The 19,766-nt window shown below is 35.6% G+C and overlaps 2 protein-coding genes across 3 annotated transcripts; both read right to left on the bottom strand.

The window, feature by feature from the left end:
• Nucleotides 1-716: 716 nt before the first annotated feature.
• Nucleotides 717-2,774, bottom strand: LOC133863296 (uncharacterized). The gene has a single exon (XM_062299247.1). The coding sequence runs from the start codon at nucleotides 2,772-2,774 to the stop codon at nucleotides 717-719; it is 2,058 nt and encodes a 685-aa protein (XP_062155231.1).
• Nucleotides 2,775-15,539: 12,765 nt separating this feature from the next.
• Nucleotides 15,540-16,860, bottom strand: LOC133864867 (pseudo histidine-containing phosphotransfer protein 6-like). 2 transcript variants are annotated; one of them, XM_062301297.1, is made up of 5 exons: nucleotides 16,634-16,860; nucleotides 16,401-16,531; nucleotides 16,163-16,306; nucleotides 15,910-15,982; nucleotides 15,540-15,826 (listed from the first exon to the last, which is right to left on the bottom strand). In XM_062301297.1, the coding sequence occupies exons 1-5, from the start codon at nucleotides 16,700-16,702 to the stop codon at nucleotides 15,815-15,817; spliced, it is 429 nt and encodes a 142-aa protein (XP_062157281.1). In that variant the 5' UTR covers nucleotides 16,703-16,860; the 3' UTR covers nucleotides 15,540-15,814. The 2 variants fall into 2 exon arrangements, with proteins under 2 accessions (XP_062157281.1, XP_062157280.1); XM_062301296.1 differs by having other exon boundaries at nucleotides 15,540-15,805; nucleotides 16,634-16,856.
• Between the last annotated feature and the right edge of the window lie 2,906 nt (nucleotides 16,861-19,766).

Below are 19,766 nucleotides of genomic sequence, written 5' to 3' on the forward strand. Positions count from 1 at the left end.
AACGGTTGATGCGAGGTACGTTCCCTATTGTTTTGTTCCATTAACGACTCCATGTGCATCTTATACGTCAACAACATATGATGTTGGTTACTTTTCATCGTATTTAGCAACTAACAATATCTAACAATAATGTGACTCACGTGTGAAATTGGAGGAAATCATCAGAGTTGAATAAAATATATCGGTGTACTTGCTCCAACGTGCAAGTATCAAGTTTAAACCAATTGGTCGCCCCTCTTGATTCATCTTGGTATCTTGGGGTCTTATTGTGAACCGTTGGCGCGTTGACTAAATACCGAGAGCAAAATGTCAACAATTCGTCTACAATGTAACCCTCTGCAATAAACCCTTCGGGTGCGCCCTTATTACGAACACTACGTTTATATCTACCAAGGCACCTACATTAAAGTTAGACCATAAGACTGCCATATAAGAACAAACCTTAATTTAACAAAATTTTAACATTACCTCTCAATAGGATACATCCACCTGTAGTGTACCGGTCCACCCAGTTTGCATTCACGTACTAAATGTATGCTTACGTGCACCATAGATGTAAAAAAACCCGGAGGGAATATTCGTTCCAATTTGCACAATATTATAGGAATTTGATTTTCAAGACGATCCAGATCTTCCACCCGCAGTGTTTTTGAACAAATATCCCTAAAGAACGCACATAGCTCGATTAAAGGCCTCACAACATCATCCGATAAGGTTCATCGAAGTGCAATTGGCATGAGTTGTTGCATGATTATGTGATTGTCATGACTCTTCAAACCCCCAACAGTACATTCCTTGAGCTTCACACCACGTGACACATTTGAAGAATATCCATCTGGCACTCTAACATCATGTAATACTTGCAGAAAGTCAGTCTTCTCTTTTTTCGTCATTGTGAAACAAGCTGCAGGCAAAAGTGTTTTGCCGTTTTCCGCGGTAAATGGATGAAGTTCTGGTCTCAATTTCATCTTATGCAAGTCTTGACGTGCTTCTTTGTTGTCTTTGGTTTTACCACTCATGTTCAATAGCGTGCCAAGTATGTTATCAACGATGTTTTTTTCTGTATGCATCACATCAATGTTATGGCGTAGTAACTGATCTTTCCAATACGGCAAATCGTATAGTATACTTCGCCTCTTCCAATCAACTTCTCCAGGCGGTAGCTTCTGTCCGGTCCTTGCCCGATTGACAACACATTCTAATTGTCGGATGATCTCATCGCCATTCGGCACATTGGGAGGACTACCCATTTCCTGCGCACCATTGAATCGTCTCTTATTTCTTCTCCATGGATGATCAAGAGGCAACCATCGCCTATGTCCCATAAAGCAGAACTTTTTACCATAAGTTAGCCACGTTGATTGCGTTTCATGCATACAACAAGGACATGCTTTTCGTCCATGTGTACTCCAACCTGACAAATCACCATATGCCGGGAAATCATTTATCGTCCACATCAAGGCCGAACGCATTGTAAAATATTTCCTCGAGGTTACATCAAAAGTCTGTACCCCTACTTCCCATAGTTTTTTCAACTCACTTACAAGGGGAGCTAGGTACACATCTATATTCTGTCCTGGTACACTCGGACCAGGGAGAATCAAGGTTAACATAAAATACGGCTGCTTCATACACATCCAAGGAGGTAAATTGTAAGGTACTAATATTACTGGCCAAGTACTGTGACTAGAGGACATGTTCCCAAAAGGATTGAAGCCATCTGACGCTAAACCTAGCCAGACATTTCGCGGGTCTGATGCGAATATTGGGTAACGTGAATCGAATGCCTTCCATGCTTCTCCATCGGCCGGATGCCTCAACACACCGTCTTTTGTACGGCCTTGAGCGTGCCACTTCATATGTGGCGACGTATGATGTGACATAAATAACCTCTGCAGCCTTGGTATTAGAGGAAACCAACGCAACACTTTGACCGGCTTCTTTTTCGAACATTTTATCGACCCATCTTCATTAATTAAGTTATCCTTCCACCTGGACTCATTGCAGAATGTACATTTGTCTAATTTTTCATTTTCCTTCCAAAACAACATACAGCCATTGCGACAAGCCGATATCTTCTCATACTCAAGGCCCAAATCCTTCAAGTATTTTTTTGCCTCGTATGTGTCTTTAGGCAGCAAACTTGCATCTGGATGCATTAGTTCATTAATGAATTCAAGCAACATGGAGAACGATGTATTGCTCCAACCACCCATATACTTAATACTAAATAGGCGCACAATAGCTCCCAATTTGCTATGTTTTGTATTTCCATGGAGTGGCGTATCGGCATCCTTTAGCAATTCTTCTAACTTATTCGGCACCCTGTTAGAGTCTTCAATTTCAACATCCACGGGCTCAGCTTCGGCTTCGACTTCATCTCGCACTTGAGACCCACCGGCTTCTACACAGATATCGTGCATCATGAAAACATCATTAAGCATGTCTTGCATCCCACTGGACCCCCCATGTAGTGGAATGCCATCCACTTGAAGCCTCCTGGGAGCTTCATGTATTGTCTCGCTCTGAACAGGAGGGACAAGTGATTCCCCATGCATTATCCACTCAGTGTAACCCTCAATAATCCCAGTACCTGATGTTAAATGAGTAAATACGACTTCACTGGACCATGATTTGCCCAACGAACACTTCTTACAGGGGCACACAATGACATCTTTTCTACTCTCATGTTCACGTGCAAATTTCACAAATTCCATAACCCCGCGAATATACTCTCGCGAACTTCGCGGCAACTTTATCCAACTCTTGTCCATCTTTAATTCTAACTACATCACAAAATAGTCCAAATATTTCAAGTTAAGATAATTCAAGAGTACTAATTAACCCCTACGACAGATTGGGACTGAGATAGTCTATACGAAACCCATTTTAAAGGGGATGCATGTGCTTCTCAATTTAGTATATACTTCCTATACGAAACCCATTTTAAAAATAATACAAAAATGGGTTTAAAGATTTTATTCTTATTCTAGCAAGGAAATTATTGTTATGTACGTGTCTGAAAAAAAAAATAAAAAAAAAAACCCTAATAAACAAGATTTTTTTCAATCATGAATCTATGAAGACTTTTTGGTGGCCTTCGACTTTATCTTTCTAAATGTGATTTACATGCAGGGGGTGCAAGATGCGAAGAAGGCAAAGCTATATTCAAGGATTGGAAAGGAAATCATTTATGCGTAAGTTACTCCATTTTTAGTTAACTTTTTCTTGAATTCACAGTCTGAAAGCAAATTAAAAAAAGGTCTAGAACATTGCTCTTTCTGGTATTAAAATGAACTCATAGATTTCTCAGGTATGCCAAAAAAATAATTCACTCTCGACAATCAAATTCTGTTAGTGTGACAAGCCAAGAAAATTATGATACGTGTGTTATTTAAGTCAGTGTTACACTAACGGAATTTGTTAAATCATTGGATGGAATTTGACTATAGAGAGTAAACTTTTTTTTTGGCATACTTAAAAAAACTTTTTTTGAATTCATTTTAATACCACAAAAAGTTAATTTTAAATGAGGTAAATTAAATAAACTAATTTTAGAAAGTAAGTTCAAAAAGTATCATTACTATTTTGAAAATTAAAGAACTTTATTCAATTTATATTCAATACTTTTCGTTTTCCAAAAGAGCATATGCTACAATTTTAGACACTTTATCTTTGTATTTTTGTTTAATTTTGTATTAGTACCTACATTACGCTATCGATATATCAATCTTAACACATTTATAAAGTTTGAGTATACTTTTTATGATACACATAATGTGGTATAAAATACTTTATTTCTATTTTGTACATAATTTTTATCAATTGGTTATTGCAATTCAGATTTTATTTGGCTATGTTCACCCAAAAAAATGAAAAAAGAAACAGCCCGTTACAAATTACAATGCCTAGGAAGGGCAAACACAGCAATTGAGTCAAAGCCAAACTCAGATATATCAAACTGATCAAGTGATCCATTAACTTCATGCACTCTATAAGAACAGGTTTGACAAATCCTAAACCAACTTGATCGAAGATTCTCAACAGGAACAAATTCAACCAGGTAATTTTTTCAGACAAATTTCAATGTTTTTTATTGAAAACGGAGGCTGAAAAGCTTCCCCAATTGGGTTATGCCACTTTTTGAATTCTTTTACAGAACATTTTTCTGGTTTGGAGGCTCATTAAGATTGGTTATATAACAAAAGAGATAATTCTCTCTTCTCTTAAACCTTATTCTATCTTTAAGATATCAATATCTTTGGTTTCATGGTTTTGCACAGAAAATCAAAACCCCAAGAAAACAATACCATTCGGCCACCCCTTCAAAACCCTAAAAATAAATCTCCATTTCAACACATATAACATACGGCTAATCCCCAAAAAGTACCATGCAAACTTGAGCATCAAAGGGCCAATCGGCCATTCACAACCTAGAACCATAACCCAATCGGTTTGAACCAAAGAGGACCCAATCGATTCAACAAAAATCAAAGGAAAATTACATCAATTTTAGTTGAAAAGTAAAGAAGGAGAAGGGAAAAAAAAAAACCAACCTTTAAATCGGGCGTCGGGAAAACGGAGGCAATGTTTGGCTCCCGGGATAGCTGAGATGTTTGGGGGCGTCGCCGGAGAAGATGACTTCCAGAGGGAGAGGCCGGATGAGCTGGTGGAGGCAGAGAGAGCCGGCGGAGGCAGAGAGAGCTGGCGGAGGCAGAGAGAGCCGGCGGAGGCAGAGAGAGCCGGCGGAGGCAGAGAACGCCGGCAGAGGGCGAGAGCGCCGGAGAAGGGAGAGAGTGCTGGGCGACCGGGGGTGTGAGAGACTCTGAGAGGGAGGGGGATGAACTTTCTGGCCGGGTAGTGTACGTGCAGATGAGAGACGGGGGAGGATAAGACTCTGCGTTTTTTCCCTATTTAGATCTAGGGTTGAGACGGTTTTTTAAAACCGTCCGGAATTAGAAATTCCGGACGGTTATTTTATAACCGTCTAAGAATATTATCGACGGTTCTAAAAAAACCGTCCGGAATTAGAAAATTCCATACGATTTTTTAAAACCATCTATACTATTTATAGACGGTTTAAAAATAACCGTCCGGAATTTCTAAGTCCAGACGGTTTTTTTAAAACCGTCAATATATTTTTTACAGACGGTTTTTTAAACCGTCTATAATTCGATAATTTCGGACGGTTTGAATTAAACCGTCCGTATTTTTAAGGACGGTTTTATTAAACCGTCTGTATATTATTTTTCCCGACGGTTTACCCAAAAAATGTCCAGAAATGTTTTTTTATAGACGGTTTTTAAAACCGTCTATAAAAAAACCGTCTGTAATTCCCTTTTTTTTGGTAGTGGGAGCCTGTCAATGGCCTCCCCCCAATCACTACCCGTAGTTGAAGAGATGAAGAAACAAGAGAGGGATAGGACTGAGGGACTGAGGGCAAAAGTGGAAGAAAAATCATTAAAATGGCACGTGACCCGCACATGATCCGTTGACCGTCTATTTTAACCATTCTGACTGACAGAAGGGGGCAAAATATGTAACTGTGGTAGTTGAATGCTCTATTTTGGTCAAGTTGGTAGTTCGTGGGGGGTATCTGCAAAAGTTGGTAGTTCATTGGGAAAAAGGTAATTACCCCATAATTAAAATGACGTGATAATGAAAATTAATTATTAATTTTTTTTAAAGCTCTTGTCAATTTAAAAATTAATTTTTATTGTTAAATTATTCTAATTATATAGTAGTCTACTAAATAGTATTTAACTCTTTTTAAAAATAGCGAATAATACTATTTAGTAAACTCAATAAAGACTTGTAAAGAATTAAATATTAATTTTTACTGTAACATTATTCAAATTATATGAGTCGTATAATAACAATTTATAAAGTAGTATTTTTCAACTAACAAAAGTATTTAACAGCAGTATACAGTTTTGACTTTTTTTCTTCGTTTTTTTTTGGGATGAATAAAAAAAAAAAAAAAAAAACCCCACATATATGGTAGCCTACCATATATGCATGTTAAGTGGTCTCCACCTGATCGTCCTAATTTCGTGCCGGCAAAGGAAATCTATTAATAGGAAGTAATTGAAGGTACCAGTAGAGTAGAGACCACCACATAACGCTAATTAATGTCGGGTTTATTCCCAATTTTGGTATTAAATCACCAATATTGGGTTCTTTTGATAAAAAAATAAAATTAAAAAAAATAAAATTGTTCCAATATGAGATAAAGATAAAAATAATTTTAAATATTTTGTGTTTAAAATTATTGATAATCTTTACTTTTTCGTTAAAAAGCAAAAAGCATTTCAAAAAGGGAAAAGGGAGATCACCAAGAAGAACCAGAACCCTAGCATAATTGAAGGCTAAAATTTGGAGCCAGTTAACAGCATTTGCCTAACTCAAACATAGTGCCGAAACGACACCCAACCTAAATAAGGTCAGTAGGAGGCCAGTCATAGGTACACTCTCACATACTCTTAGACATCTTTCTTTACTCTCTTATGTTTATTAGCATTGGAGGTGGTGCCGCCAACCCCTCCAATGACGCACCATTTTGACCCTTTTGATGTCTCGCAAGGTTCATGCATTGTGGGCCCAGCTAAATGACGTTAATTTTACAACTTTTTAAGAAAAATGTCGCAAAATAAAGATGTTAGTGTCTTATTTTTAAAAGGACACTAAAAAAACAACACTAATGAACCCTTTTTTCATAGTATGTTGGTGATAACCTAATGTAACGAGGTATTCCAAAGTAGCTGATGTGGGCCCGCTGATATGGGTATACCCAAAAATGATGATTTAACAAAGGCCTATGCTTTAGCCCAATTAAGGCTACAGGCTCAACAGAATGTAAAAGTCTAAATTAAAGAAATCCTGATGCAATCTAAAGAATTCTAAAAACCCTTGTGGCTGTCCAATTATCCATCATTTCAAAGACATTCGTAGGTCTAATTTGAAGTTCAGAATCTTATCTTTCCAACGAAAAAGATATCAGTCCATATGGAGTTGCACACTGAAAGTTATGACCATTTTAAGTAGAGTGGTAAGGCTTCTCGGGAATATGCATTAAGGTGGTTGTTTGTCCCATTGTCTACTGCACTAATTGATCATTGTTTTCTTTCATTATTGCTTGTTTAACTACCTTACATACTTATCCTATGCTTGGAGGGTTATTCTAAGCTTATATAATACTTGTGTGTGCAAGTGTAGGGTATATTAGAGTTTTGTGTTAAACACCAACCTTTGGCTTGTAAGAAGAGAGTTCTCCTTGTATCTCTGTATCTATTTGGTGTGATCCTTAGAGTGGTAAGTTTCTAAAGTTCTGTATCCCTTGTTGTAATTGATGTGAATTTTAAATGTACTCGCAAGTGCACGAATCGTTTGCAATAAAGAGTTTTACAAGTGCGAGGTCGATCTCACAGGGAATTGTGTTCTTGAAAACAAATTTATGACTAAATTAATCAAATCCTAACCTAGTTCCAAAAATTAATAGATTTTGATTTTTGATAAATAATAATAATAAAAAAAACATAAACTAAATAAAGTAAAATAAAACAAAAGAAAATATATTAAGGTTTTGGAATCCACACCCACCAAATCATAGCAACATATTCTCATGTTCATCAATACACATACGAAGTTCTCACCATACAAATCTTATGTATGTTCTACTATGCTTAAAAAAAAAATCATTAAATCATTCAATGAATCCGTTCTTTGCACAAATCACAAAAGATATCCGGTTTAAGCCAAATCACCGAATGTATCTGTAGAACGAAACACAATGAATATTCAACGTTTTGATAAATAAAAACCCAAGCAATCAATTATGTGAAATTATTTTAAATCATCAAATGTATCCTTGAATCACAAAAGATATCCAAGAATCATTCCACAAATTGAAAAGAAGTAAAACATTGGAAAAATTAAACCTAATAAAATCGGATAGTATAAACTTATATGAAAATATTGTTGTTCTTCAATGGTGAGGCTTCATCCTCAACTTTAGTTGAAAATCTAGCTATTCATGATTATTGAAAATAAAAACCTACCCTAAAGAAAAACTAAAGTAAAAAGAAAAGAATATATTTGGTCTCTAGCTTCTCCCAATTTTTCTTGAGGCTTAGATGTCTATTTATAGGGAGAAAACAAATCCTAGAAGCCCTAGAATTTCTAGAAAAATCAGAAGTTAGTCTTCTAATTTGAGTAAGAGACTCAAAACTCAATCCAAGAAGGAAAATGACTCTAAATTCGTCCAAATTTGTGGCCTTTTATTGTGGGACACTTTTGGCATAGCAGACGTCCGAATTACGAAAATAATATTTCACAATGATTTGTATAAAATTGAGTTAGCTTTTCAACGGAGCTTGATTCACCTCAATCGAATATTTGAGGTGAAAGTTATGGTCAAAATACTATGACATATTCAGAATCTGAATTCTAATCCGATTTTGACTCCAATTAGAGAAATTCTGATTTAGTTATCTCATTGATTTGGTTGAACATAACCACATCATCTAGGTCTTCTTAAAGTGTGCTTTCTTTCACCTTAAAGCTATGGTTTTCTCTCAATGACCTGCAAAATACTAAAATACCAAAACTAACAAAAAAACATTAGAAAATAACAAAGCTAAATGTTTAGTAAATGCAAATTAAGGGGTCCATATATGCAATATTTGTAAGTGTGAGTTTGTGTAGTTGTTTCCATCTCCATTTATGTCCGGTATCAAGTTGGTATCAGAGTAAATGTTGCTCAAAGTCTTGATTTCTATGGCTGTTCGTGGTCGTCGTGCTCAGGCTAACCAACTCCCGGCAGCTCTAGAAAAAGACTTGCAAGATATCGAAATGGACGACTTGAGGAGACAAATACAACAGCTCCCAGAACATTTAGAACGTTATGAAACCTTTGAACATGGAGATATTCATGATGATGTTGAATATGAAGATGTGGAAGATCCTTCACAAGTATTCATCGATTGGGATTCTCTACCAACCTATGATATCGACATCGATATAAATAATGAAGATCTTGTGGGAGATTCTTTATCATATGATCAAGAAATAAATCTATAGTAGATTGGGTCTCTGCACTAATCTACAATATTTATCGTGAGAAAGAGGACCCGTTGGAAAAGGTAAATCCCTCAGATGATATTGAAAATTTTGTTCATGAGAGTTTTACACATCATGTACTTGATGAAAACCCTAAAAGTGAAGTCTTTGATTTAGATGTTAATGAAGTTGATTTCCTTGGGGTAGAAAGTATTTTATCAAATTCTCTTGATGTTCATGCTTTTGATGATTTTTATGCGGAGAAGAATTTTATATTTAAAAATGAAGAGATCATTGATCCTTTTTGGAAGATATTAATGGCTCATAAACGAGAAAAGATGTATGACAATTGTGTGAAGCAAAAGTTCTTTAAATTTAGAAAGAAAAGTTTTCAAATTGATCATCGCAGTCTTGTGGTGCTCAGTGAAAAATTATTTCTTGTGGAATGTTACATTGTTTTACTTTTGAAGAGAAAGGGATAGAATGAATTGATTGGGCATCCAAAGGATTGGGGCAAGAATCATCTGAATTCGTGGACGAATTCTCTCCAACCAGGTGAGAATGATGTAGGTCAGCTGACATGGGTATACCTAAGAAGGATGATTTAACAAAGGCCCATGCTTCAGCCCAATTAAGTCCACAGGCTCAACAGAATGTAAAGGCCTAAATTGACACTACAAAAATACATAAGATTTGTGACCGAGTTTTAGTGGCCTTTCAAGATGTCTGAAAGGCCACTAATCAAAGGTCATGAAAGGTCACTAAACAATAGTGGCCTTTTTGGACGATCAGTAATCAGGGAGTCAGTAATTCTGAGTTAGTAGCGTGTCATTGGTTGACACACCACTATATATATAGTGGCGTTTCTTTCTGACACGCCACTAATTAAGGTAATTTTTTTTTTTTGAAAAAAATTGCTACAATCCATCTATTAAAAACCATGCATTTTTACATATCCATTCTGCAATACATTCTATTACATTTCCATCAATCTATGATCAACACAATCACAACAAGCCTGTATTTTTATCGATAATCAACAATCATAGCTATTAAAAAATCAAAACAAAAGTTTCTACAATCTATTACATTTCCATGTATCCCTGGTTAACACAATAACAAAAATTTGCCTTTTTGTCGATGATCAACAATCTCTCTCTCTCACACACACACACACACATATATACAGATTACAATAAGGGAACAAAATAACCCTAAATGTTACCCAATATCAGTTGTTAGCAAGATTTTCATGACCGGGTAACTGCACAACATTTTTCGCTGCAGCTACGAGTAATAAAACAAACATTATTAATAAACAATACGATTGACTCATATCAAGTTCTAAGCATTGAGCAATGCGTGAATTTAAACAAACGTAATCATACCAAGAAAAAAAAAAAGCCATTAATTATTACCTAATCCGCTATCAACAGACGATATGACATTGATTTGATGTATGGAATTTTTGTTTGGCGTTGCGTTATCATTAGAGACGGATAATGACCGGTACCACAATGACTCCATTTGGCTAAAATGGGACATAATATGAGACTGTGCCACCAACACCGCATCAATTTGTGCCTTGTGTCGTGCTTTCTCGATCTCAGAAACAACTATTTCTTACGAGAAGATGGCGTGCCCTTGATTCTGTGATTGTGATTGTGAGGGTGTATGGTATGAGCATATGGACCGCCGCATAGGACAAGTATTTGACCCAACCTGCCGAATTATGCATGCGTACCCTGGCTTATTGCCAAGCACCTGGGCGTACGCATCTTCATGTCTCTAGAGTATCATTCCTTGTGTTATGCTTGACGATTCGGTAGGGTCGGTTAGTATTAGCTCTGCCATCATCTCCTATATGTTGTATTAAATGTTGGTGCGTCAAACACAACCTTTGGCTTGTAAGAGAAGAGTGCTTCTTGTATCTCTGTATCTCTTTAGTGTGATCCTTAGAGTGATGAGTTTCTAAAGTTTTGTATATTTTGTTGTAATCTTTTGGGTGATAATATTCTATATCCCTTTAGTGTTATCTCTTAGGTGGTGAACTTCTACATTTCATTTTGAGTGTGAGTTTGTGTAGTTGTTTCCATCTCCATTTCTGTCCGGTGTCAATACCTCTCTTTTAAAATGTTTCCTATAGTTTTAGGTAAATGTATTTCCACACACTCATATTTGGTGTAGGACCTATCTTATATGCATGAACCTCATACCAAATGTGAGTTTATGTACAAAGTATGTATAAAAAAGTGTGTACAAACAAGAAATAAGACATCTCATAGTTTTAATTGTAATACTATACATATACAAGAGTGCTACTTGAACAATTTTTCTAGGGTGAATTGTTGTATGTAATAGAATAATAAAGCATAAGTTGAGGGCAAAAGTAAAAAATCGAGGCAACTCGGTCATTGGGAAACGAAATTTTCATAATCTATTATAAGAGCACTAGTAGCAGTTACTCTATAATGGTTCACTTCCCTATATATAGGGAAAATTTCAGAAAAAACCACAAAATAGCTCCTACAGCAGATGCTCTAAATATACATTAGGGCCTTGGGAAGATACAGTGATTCCCTATATATTGGGTAGCTCTGTAGCTACCCAATGGATTATTATAATCCTAAAAATTCGTTCTCTCTCCTCTCACGTCTCTCAATACACGCATATCGCAATCCCTATCTCCTCCTCCTCTTCTTCTTCGTTCAAGCATCTCCCCTCCTCACTGGTTCAAGCATCGTCGCCTCACCTCCTCACACTAATTCTATTTTTTCACACAGAAATCCCATTCTCTCTTTGTCTCCATCGATCTCTCTCTGGGTTACCTCATTCTCGCCTTGATCTCTCTCCACGTCATCTCTTGCGAACCCAAAGGAGCCGATCGTCGATGGGTCGCCACCAGTGAACCCAGGTGAGGCGATTTTCGGCGAAGTAGAGGGTGATTTCCGGTGGGTCTTCGGTTGATCGACCGGTGGGTGGTACTGGATTTAATAATTGTGAGGACTGGGCTGGTTTTTGTTTTGCTTCTGCTCTGTTTGTGGGTTTGGGGAATTTGTTGGCATTCTTCTGCAAGTGGAACCAGATTTGTTGATTTTCATTTGGTTTTCATCCAGGATTAGCCGGAGAAGACGAGAGCAAGAGAGTCTAGAGAGAGAAGACGAGTGGGAGAAGAAAAGAAAGTGATAAAAAAAATAAAAAAAAAAGTAGGAAAGAGAAAAAATAATATTTAATTGATATAAGGAAAATTAAGAGAATCTATTGTGTGGTGTTTTTTTTTAGAGAAACAAAAAGTGGTTTTGTTCCCTAAATATAGGGAAAATGGTTAGGAAGCTGCTGCTAGTGTAGCAGTCTCCTTATATTAGTTCCCTTCCCTATATTTAGGAAAAAAATCATGAAAAATACCAAAATACCTTCTACAGCAAATGCCCTATATTTAGATAACTCCATTGGGAATCTGCAGTAACTCCCTATATATATGGAGTCACTGTAGACACCCAATCCTTATTTTAATAATTAAAAAAAAGTCTCTCCTCTCTCCTCTTTCCTCTCTCTGCTCCTCCTCTTCTCCTTCTCTTCCCTCTTCGAGTCCGACCACCCCGCTTTCTTGCTTCTTCGCCATGCCAACTCCCATCCACGCCGCCGCCGCGTGCTCGCTTCTTCGCCACTACTAGCCTTTTGTTGCAAGGCCGGGGACTCGCCAATATCATCCTTCCGCCTTCCCCCTCCCTCTCTCTCTCTCTCTCTCTCTCTCTCTCTCTCTCTCTCTCTCTCTCTCTCGCAAAACGCTTCTCAACAAGCGTAGACCCCAAGATTTATAGCATAATCAGTTAATTGACAACAAAACAACATACATCTCTTTACTCTGCCGCTCCTAAATTTTAGGACAACAAATCCAATCATTTAGCTCCCAACCCTCTCAGATAAAATCCTAACTCTCCCATCCAAATGCCCAAATTATAATTTATTTTAGAACGCAAAGAAAAAGCCTAGAGCTAATTCTGAAGAGGCCCCAACCCACGGCATCCTTTTCCTTTTTTTTCTAAGTCACTGCTAAGTCTGCTATGTGTTGCAAAAGCAGGACAATCTAGTATTAGCCAGAGAAGACGAGAGCAAGGGAGAGAAGATGAGTGAGAGAAGAAAAGAAACGGATAAAAAAATAAAAGTAAGAATGAGAAAAAAATAATAAAATAAGAGTAAAAAAGAATATTTAATTGATATAAGAAAAATTAAGAGAATCTATTGTGGGGTGTTTTTTAATAAGGAAACAAAAAGTAATTTTATTCTTTAAATATAAGAAAAATGGTTGGAGGACTGATGCTAGTGCTCCAACTATTTAGTTTTAATTTCATTCCACCGAGTTTAACCAAAATTGCCAAATCAATCATCTTAATATTCAAATGAAAAACAGTTTTGTGCTTTTTTTTTTTTTTACACCATATATGAATTTATTTCCTTTTTTTCCCCCCCTTTTGTTCTTTTACTTTTTCTATTATCATTTATTTTGTTATATATATATATATACACCCAGTTCTTGTAAATTTCACCCAGATTAGAGGATCGTCCCTTCTAAGGCAAAACCATTTGTGTACAGCTTAGATATGTTACCCACCGGTGATTCCAGTCGGTAATTCGCTCATTTAATTTTCACCCATAACATAACTATTTTAATTCGTAATGGATTTCTGACTGCTAGTACTCTGCCCCTTTCAGCTTTTGAAAGCTCAACATAAATCTAAATAAAATGTTATCCCTACAAAAATTCTAGGTGCATGGGAGTAGATCATCGATCAAAGTACTCCTTTAAAGCATAATTAATTTGTTTCAATTTTTTTTTTTTTTTTAAAAAAATTTTTAAGCTAAGGAAATGTCTAAAGCTCTTTAAATACCCCATGACTGGTCCTCAAGAATGCTATCATGGAACACCACCTACATATATATAGAGGCTAGGGACGTTGATTATGATACTCCCATTAAAAGAATGGACCGATCGAAGCTTTGATTGAGATTCAACACAAACTGTGAGTTAGATTCAACGGTTAGATAGGATTCATTCAAAGCAAGCAACTTGCAGTCCTTTTCTTAAGCGTTCAAAATTCAATTATACCGGCTTTGTTCAACAACGCTTTTTTGAAATGCTCTTTACTTTTTAACCAAAACGTAAAGATTATTAATAATAATTTTAAATACAAAATATTTAAAATTATTTTTATGTTTATCTCATATTGGAACATTTTTTTTTTTCTAAAAAAATTTATCAAAAGAAGGCAATATTGGTGATTTAATACCAAAATTGGGAATAAACCCAACATTAATTAGGGTTATGGGGTGGTCTCTAATGGTACCTTCGGTTGCTTCCTATAATAGATTTCCTTTGCCAGCACGAAATTAGGACGTACGATCAGGTGAAGACCACTTAATCAGCTGTTTGTTGGGTTAGTTGAAAAGAAGTCAAAAGTGCATATATACTGCAATTATTGGGTAATTGATCGTTTGGAATTGTACAAATGCTTTTGTTAGCTGAGAAATGGTGTATTTAGCAAATTGTTTTTATATGATTGTCATATATAATTTAGATGGTATGCATGGTTATAAAAATTAATTTTTAATTTTTTTACAAGTTTTTATTGATTATCAACACGTTATTCTAGTTGTATGATAATTGTATAACAATATACTAGACATTATTGTTTACTATTTAATAAACTGCTATATAACTAAAATCAATGATTGAAAACCAATTTTTAAATTCACAAGAGCTTTAAAAAAATAATTAATAATTAATTTTTATTATCACATCATTTTAAATTATATAACAGTCTTATAATATTAACAAAATCAACATTTTAAACTTCTTAAAAAACAAATGCTTAAATTTTATTACTCTTTCACGAGGAGTAGCTTGGGATGCAAGGAGAGGGCCTCCGGTAACATTTATCTATGTCAGATGGATGGATAATCATTCAAACTGCCGCTCATGTTAAGTTATGTAACAGATATATGACCAGGATCTCTTAAAGGAAACCTCATGACTCCCCAGTTACGTTTGAAAACGTTTTTTTAGAAGTTTTTTTTTAAAAAAAAAAAAAAAAACTCATTAACAAAAAACTTCAACATGTTTGTCCACCTTAAACTAAAAGAAAATAACAAACAAACAAAAAAAATGATAAAGTTGAGAATGCTGAATAGCATTTGCCAAAACTTTTTTGAAGATTTTAAATGTTTATTAATAGAAAAAAGCAAAAAGCGTTTACAAAACTATTTCAGTTGATTTTTATAATACAAAAAAAAACCCTCGTTATTTTGAGCAGTTTTGGCTGGACGAGAATGATTGATTGATCGGTCAGAGTAACAGAGAGGGAGAGTGAAAGTTCGTAGCTGATTTTGATGCTGGTTTTAATGTGCGGTAGGAAAATGACAGCTCTGTTAGAAGTTAGAAGAGGCGGTAATTAATTGATGGAGCAGAGTTTTGACAGTTGGAATTCATTCGCATTCAAACTCACAGCCAGGCATTATTATTCAAAACAAACAACTCTACATTCAAGAGTCAAGAGACGCAGCTAGCTGACGGAGGTGACAGTCCGCATCAAAACTCATCAAAGTACCATTACCCATCTCTCTTTTGGGGGATCATAGCTTGGTTTTTAGCGAAGAACCTCGAACAGCAGGGCGCCACTCAAATGCCCACCAGTTATTAGTTGTGCATCGGGTATATAACTCCGGCTGCCAAAACTCTCTGCTGTTGTATCTGTATATATCAGCCAACCCACTAGATTTTACTATTTAATGAATCAGATTCGATGCCAGAAGAAAAAGAAAAAAAAAAGAATTAAAAAGGTTTGAGCTCTATACTTGGAACAGTTCGTGCAATTTGTTTTTCAGGTAGCAATACTCATGTTCTAGCAGCTCCAAAGCTCTCAAACACCTGAAAACCAAAATCCCAGATGCCATATAATATATTCATTTGTTGCTCGGAGCAAGTAACAAAGTTTTTTTAAAAAAAAGAGAGACTATTATATATTTTTATTTGTTGTTCTCTCTGTGTGAGTAAATAGTCAAAAAAGTGATGGAAGCACGAGTACAGAGGAGGAAATAGCGCACCCACCCGGCACGGTTGTTCTGTTCAGAAGCGGCGCGAAAAGCGACGCAAACGTTTCTGACTCTCTTGGCGCCGATGCTGGAGCTGCTTCCCATAAACTGATTCAAATGGATTCCCATTTTCTTGTAGTCCGAAAACTCCCTCTCCATCCTGTTCCCGTCGCAAAAGTTGACGTTAGAAATTCAAATACTAGCTTGTTACTACCTCTAGCTAGCTACCAATACACAGAGAAAAAGAGACTCACAAGAATCCTCTAAGGTGTTTTAAGAGCTTTTCCGACTCATGGAAGTAGATGTTAACAACCTCGGAGACAAAGTTCGGGGAGCTCTCATCCTGTAGCTGCTGAAGCTGCAAGAACTGCTCATCCAATACTCCCTGAACAAGAACACCAAAATCAAACCAACCATCTAACTAGAAAAAAAAAACTGACAAAAACAAATCGCTAGCAGAAATGGAAGTTAATTAATTAATGATCACCTGGTGGAAGAGTAAGGCCAGTAAACGATTCATGTCGGCCCGCAACCGATCCACGCCCAACCCAAGCATCCACACAGGAAGACCCGTCTTGTCAATTCAGTTGTTGAACCCAAAAACAGCAAAAAACAGAAGCAGCTATACTTGGATTTTTTTGGCTTCACTGGTTTCGGGGTTTAGGGTTTTGTGTAGATGAAGAGCGGGAATACATATTACAAGGTGGTCATAACAAGTATTTAAAGGCGACCAGCGGGCAAGCTAGGGAAGGGACCCCACTCTTGCAACAGTGTAAAGGACTTGCTGCAGCCACTAAAGTTTTGGCCCTTCTTAGGTGGCATTGTACTACAAGTGTCCTTCACTTGCGTGGGACTCACGGTAATGAAATAAATCCTTGTGCACAACATAAAATACATTAAGGCCTCGTTTGGTTTGCGGATTAGACCCATGGAAAGGAATAGTTATTCTTTTGTTTGATTATATATTATTTAAGGGAATAGTTATTCCCACGGAATAGCTATTCCCTTACGAAGAGGGATAGGTATTCCACTCAAAAAGGAGTGGAATGCCTATTCCTTTCCTATGGGAATAAATTAAATTCGTCTTTTGCCCAAAAACCCCAACCTTCTCAACACCCAAGTCTCTTATCCCACTCTCTCTGTCTGTTTCTCAACTCATGGTGTGTTTTGATACGAAATTTTGACAATAAAATATAATTCTGATTCTACTTTTTTTCAGAAATAAATCATATTTTATTCAACTTTTTAAAAAACAAATTATATTTTATTCAACTTTTTATAAACAAATTATATTTTATTCAATTTTTTATAAAAAGTCAAATTTCAAAATTCGCAAACAAAATAAGAATTTAATTCTGATTTCAAAAATTCATCACTTAAGTGCACCATCAATATCTTTTTCCATCTCTGCAATTATATTCTCATCCCCCTCTCTCTGTTTCTCAACCCAACTTAATTTGTTGTGGGGTAGTCTTTCTTCTTCTTCTTCTTCTTCTTCTTCTTCTTCTTCTTTTTTTTTTTTTTTTTTTTCTCCTCCTATGATTTAGCCTACAGAATGCACTTAGACGTAGCAAAACGAGTACCTCTTAATATCGGGGGGACTCCAATTGCCTTGCGGAGGTTTGAGAAAAACTTTGTAAGCAAAGAACGAATGTTTGTTACTGAAAAACAAATAAAAAATAATAAAATAAAAAATGTTTGTAGATGATTTATTTTTTTATGATGATTATGTTTTTTTTTTTTTTTTTTTTTTTTTTCTCTTATAAATCATTTTACTTTGTAAGCAAAGAATGAATGTTTGTTGCTGGAAAACAAATAAAAAAGAATAAAAAAAAAGGGCTTTGCAGATGATCTATTTTTTTATGATGATTATGTGTGTGTTTTTTTTTTTTTTTTTTTTTCTTTATAAATCATTTTGTAGCGTAATTGTATATGAAAAAAAAAAAAAAAAACAAAAACAAAAAGGGTCATAGTATGATTGTTTATGTTTCTTAAATAAAGAAAAAAAAAATGTCCTCAAGAATATAAATTATATTTGTATTATAAGGGTATTTTAGAAAATTTGATTATAATATGATTCCATTCACCAATGTATTGCATTGTACCAAACAAAAGAATACATATGCAATGTTCTATTCCACCGTTACAACCAAACAAAAGAATAGGAATAGTTATTCCATTCCACCTTCATCTATTCTCATGAATAATTATTCCTTTTCTTAATGGAATAGACATTCCGCAAACCAAACGAGGCCTAAATAAAATTTATGCGAGTAAGATTTATCATATAGGTTTCATCTCTTGTAAATCGATCTCTTATATATTAATACCTCAAAATGATAAATAAAAAGTTGCACACGTGGAAAGTGAAGTGATTTATGCATACGAAGTCATTAGGTGGTAAAGAATTGAAGAGCGGTAAAGAATTCATATTTTTTACCATATTTTCATATATGATATAAATGTGAAAATTATTTTCATATTTTTAAAAATATTTTAATTGTATTTTTGTTAATACATAGTAAATGCCGAACTTTTTAGGTGGTAAAGAATTTGAAGAGTGATTTCACGCGCCACGGTGAGAATGGGACGGAGTAACATTTGGGTAGAGAGGGCGTGCAGTGTGGAAGTTATCGAGGCGAATGTGGGGTATCCACCGGACCAGCCCACAAACAGCAGGCTAAGCAACGGTAGCCTCCTCCATTCTTTTCTTTTACACTCTGCCAAATACAGAGTTAAGCCTCCTCTAATTCACCTTTTCTCGCTGCACTTTCTATCTGACTTTCTCGAGAAAAATGATGGTTGCTGCTTTCACACAGCTTAGTGAGCCTGCATCGAAGCATGGGCAGGAGAGGAACAGGAGCGCCCGGTAAATAAGGCTCTGGGTGACAGGTGGTGGAGTTGCTTATGCTGACAAAGCTCCTCATGGTGTGGGTTGGACACGTGGCGTAATGGGTATTGCCATTTGCCGCTTGGGTTGTCATTTTCTAAAGGGTGGTGATTGAAGCACTAAATCATAGGTGATTGTATATTATTGGACCACTCATTTGGCTTTTGTCTAATTAGCACACCACTCATAATTTGAAGAAAAAAAATTCAACACCTTCTTTTTTCATTATCATTTGACAAAAAGGATTTGAATCATGGCGATTTTCAAGATAAATCTCTTAATTAAATTTAATCATTACGCTTTTCAATATTACTTTTAACTAAAGAGCATTTCAAAGCATGTCAAATATGTTTTGTTGATTAACTCATACGTTATTGAATTGAGCAAATGCAGCTAAGTACTGTCCGATAAGGATTTTTTCAAATTTTTTTCACGAATTTAAAAGAATTCAAGCATATGATTGTGAAAGAACATTTTATGGAGCTTATCTGATCAAGTAAAAATTAGACTTCCAACTATTTATCTGGTAGGTGGGTTTCATAAGTGCTTTCTCACAATTATCTGTTTGAACAGAGAATTTGAAGGGATCCTAATCCAAGTAATGTTTAGATTTTTTTAGAGAGATTCTGTTTCTTTTTTATTCTTTTTTAAAAAAAAAATTAAAAAAAATTATCAAAACAATGTTTGGTTAACTCTAAGATAAGATGTGACAAAAAAAAAAAAAAAAAAG

This window comes from Alnus glutinosa, chromosome 3 (genome assembly GCF_958979055.1).
Source record: "Alnus glutinosa chromosome 3, dhAlnGlut1.1, whole genome shotgun sequence".
In the NCBI taxonomy this organism is placed as follows: Eukaryota; Viridiplantae; Streptophyta; class Magnoliopsida; order Fagales; family Betulaceae; genus Alnus; species Alnus glutinosa.

Coding starts and splice junctions, on each gene's coding strand:
- LOC133864867 (XM_062301296.1), bottom strand. CDS start 16,702: ATGCTTGGGTTGGGCGTGGATCGGTTGCGGGCCGACATGAATCGTTTA. Junction 16,532..16,633: donor TGGCCTTACTCTTCCACCAG/GTGATCATTAAT, acceptor GTTCTTGTTCAG/GGAGTATTGGATGAGCAGTT. Junction 15,806..15,909: donor AATTGCACGAACTGTTCCAA/GTATAGAGCTCA, acceptor TGATATATACAG/ATACAACAGCAGAGAGTTTT.
- LOC133863296 (XM_062299247.1), bottom strand. CDS start 2,774: ATGGACAAGAGTTGGATAAAGTTGCCGCGAAGTTCGCGAGAGTATATT.